Genomic DNA, 3007 nt, shown 5'->3' with positions numbered 1-3007 from the left:
GAGTGCAGGAAAGCCAACTCACAGAGTAGATAAGAGAGGCACCAGGACATTTGGGTGCTGGAATGCTCAGTTGAGCATCATGCTTGAGGGATCAGTATCAGTCAGTCTATGGGGAGACAGATGATCTGAGGCAGGTATAGGAAGAGGCAGTTCTAGAGGTGCTATTGGAGTGTACTCTATTGTCAAACCATACCAAGATGTATACAGATAAAAATAATCATTGTCTGAGTTTCCCTACAAAATTTTCCTTCACCTACAAAGATATATATTTACATTTGTATTAATATAGACAAAACAAATGGTGTTTGAATTATGAAATAGTATTATGTGGCACATTTTCATGCTGTTTGCTTTATCACTTATCAGTTTCTCCTGGATGAGCCAAATGGTCCATACACAGATATATAACTCATTTTCTATTTAGAACACCATAAACTGAGATTCTAATTTAATTTGCATTGAAATGTGTTCAAACAGAAAAGGATTTTTTTTTATCAAACTATGTTTCTATCCAGTAACATGGCATACATGTTCACTTACTGAGGTATTATAATGTCAAGAAGTTTACAGTATGCATATTCTAATTGTTTATTAAATGTCTCTTTTTATAGGTTTGTTTTTGTTTTTCCTATTATTAAAAGCATTCTGTGACCCTGTGGCCCTGGAATGTGTGCTGAGTTTTGTGGAAAAGGCCCGGCAGTGACATGGAGCAGAGCGACTCTGTCCTGAGCCATCTTGATCCTGGTGAACGCCTCTTACAAGTGAGGGTTCTACTGTGAAGATGACTCCATCTGATGCCTCTACTGCCCAGACACCATGAACCATGGGCTTATGGCCAGGGTCACCATCACAGCCACCATCATCCTGGTCTCCGCAGGGGAAGCCTTCCTGGTGTGCACCGACCGCCTCTACTCCTGCTCCCTCTTCAATAACGATGTGGCTGTCCTCTACAAGGTGCTGGGCACCTTCCTGTTTGGGGTGGCCACGAGACAGTCCTTGATGGACCTGGCCAAATACATGATCAGTTGTCTGTGCCCCAACTTCCTGGCCATCTGTGACCCAGACTGGAGCTGGGTCAACTGTTTGGTCTATGTGCAGCTGGAGAGGATGTGCAGGGAGAGCCCTGCCAACGTCACTGCGGCCAGACTTTCCTCCTTCTGTGGACACTCCTCCTCTGAGATGTAGTGCATGCTGTTCTTGGCTGTTCTTCCAGATGCAGCTCTGTGGGAAGTTGGCGCAGCTGCTGTGGCCCACTGTGCAGTTCTTCCTGGTGGCTTTTGCCCTGTACAGGGGATACACCCCCATGTTAGACCACAAGCACCAGTGCCACGATGTCCTCATCGGCCTCCTACGAAGGTCACTAGAAACTGACCTCACTTTTTGGTCTGTCTCAGACTTCTTCAAAGCCTGACCCCCTCATCCCTGCCTGGAGGAGGTGGCAGAGCACAAGTCCAGCCTGTGATTGACGTTGACTGTGGGCGAGGCTATGCACAACCACCAAGGCTGCCTGGCCTTCTTCTGAACCAGGATGGCCAGGTGGTCATCTATGGACCAGCCATACTCTGGGCCCTGGTCAGCAGGAAGGCGCAGACAGGGCCCAGGTTCCCAGCTCTTAGCAGTGGCAAGCAGTGACCCCATGGTCCAGGTGTCCTGTGGGCTTGAACCAAGGTGTCCTGTGGGCTTGAACTTGTTTCTTGAACCAAGAACATCCTGGTTCTTGCCCAGGAGCCAGGTACCCTGCGCTGCATGGTAAGTGTGCACATGGGTTTCTAGTAAAGCAAATGTTTGTTGAGGACCATGCTTCTAGAATGACCCTCTGCTTTTCTCTGGCCTGCACACGGAGTTATCTCATGCCCAAAGTACCTGAGCAGTGGGCCTCCAGGTTATGGATCCCAGGGCTGTGGCAGGGATGAGGTCTGGCTGTGGAGACCATGGGTTGAGTGCGCTGAGGGAAGGCAAGCCCTTGGTGCACAGCCAGGCACCGGAGCCTGCAGTGGCTTCAAAGACCAGCCAGATTTGCTCCACTTCCTGAGTTCGCCCTCTCCCCTTCTCAACCCTCTATATGCCCCCAAGGCCTCAGAGCCTCTCTATGTGTGATGAAGGTCCTGCCCTCTGAATTGCTTGTCCAGCAATCCCCCTCATCCCTGCACAGACCAGGGTTCCAGGCCCTATAGAAAACACTGTCCATACATTTCCTGTGCCCTCATGGGACTCTGGTGAGAGCCCTGCACTCCTGATCCTCTGTCAACACAGCTGGCTCTGAAGCTGCATGCTGGGTTCGAGCCTCTCAGTCATTTCAGGGCTTGCCTTTCAGTGGGAGACTGAGTCATAAATTTTGTTTTTTACCAAAAATATCAAAGAATAAAAATTTGTTTTCCATTTATATCTAACTGGTTATCATTCAAATGTTTGACATTATTATTGGCCATTACCTCTTCCCTCCTTGGTAAGAAGATTATATATATATCCATGCTTGTTCTATATAGTTTGAGTGATTAGTCAACATTTTGTCACCATAATGAAATACTGGAGGCAGGCTGCTTTTGAAGAAGAGAGGTTTATTTAGCTCACAGTTTTGGAGGTTCAAGAACATGGTGGAGCACCAGCTCAGTTCTGTAAAGAAAATGCAGCAATCAATATATCAGCACATTTGGATCTAGTTCCCTAAATCTCCATTCCTGCAGTGGTGATGTGAATGGGTCCAGATGTAGGGCTGGACTAACAGTGGGCTGCATTATAGGAAAAGTACCCTGGGCTTGAAATCCCATTATTTTATCACATACAGTGAGCAAATCTGTTTCTTGCCTCAGAAGTAGAAATTAACTTATCTCTCAAGGTTGCTCACTGTAAAACAACACTGATAAAATTATGGGTAGGAAAAGATCAGGTTCTTGCATATTTATCATATCTAGCAAGTCATGTGAGAATGTGAGACACCCTTGTAGGAGTTACCTTCAACTATAAGCCTCAGCTTTCTTGCGATGTTAATAAGAAAGTTTAGCTATTA

General features: G+C 46.6%; 1 protein-coding gene across 1 annotated transcript; it reads left to right on the top strand.

Annotated features, from left to right (window-relative positions):
- The first annotated feature begins 576 nt into the window (after positions 1 to 576).
- Positions 577 to 1223, top strand: LOC107134867 (phospholipid phosphatase 2-like). Its single transcript, XM_048797761.1, has one exon. It carries the CDS (start codon positions 817 to 819, stop codon positions 1183 to 1185), a length of 369 nt encoding a protein of 122 aa, XP_048653718.1. The 5' UTR covers positions 577 to 816; the 3' UTR covers positions 1186 to 1223.
- Positions 1224 to 3007: the final 1784 nt, after the last annotated feature.

The sequence above is a fragment of the Marmota marmota genome, unplaced genomic scaffold (assembly GCF_001458135.2).
Source record: "Marmota marmota marmota unplaced genomic scaffold, marMar, whole genome shotgun sequence".
Taxonomy (NCBI): Eukaryota; Metazoa; Chordata; class Mammalia; order Rodentia; family Sciuridae; genus Marmota; species Marmota marmota.
This window is presented reverse-complemented; position numbering and strand designations above follow the sequence as displayed.

Bases quoted from the DNA above. Each gene is read 5' to 3' on its own strand.
- LOC107134867 (XM_048797761.1), top strand. From the start codon at position 817: ATGAACCATGGGCTTATGGCCAGGGTCACCATCACAGCCACCATCATC.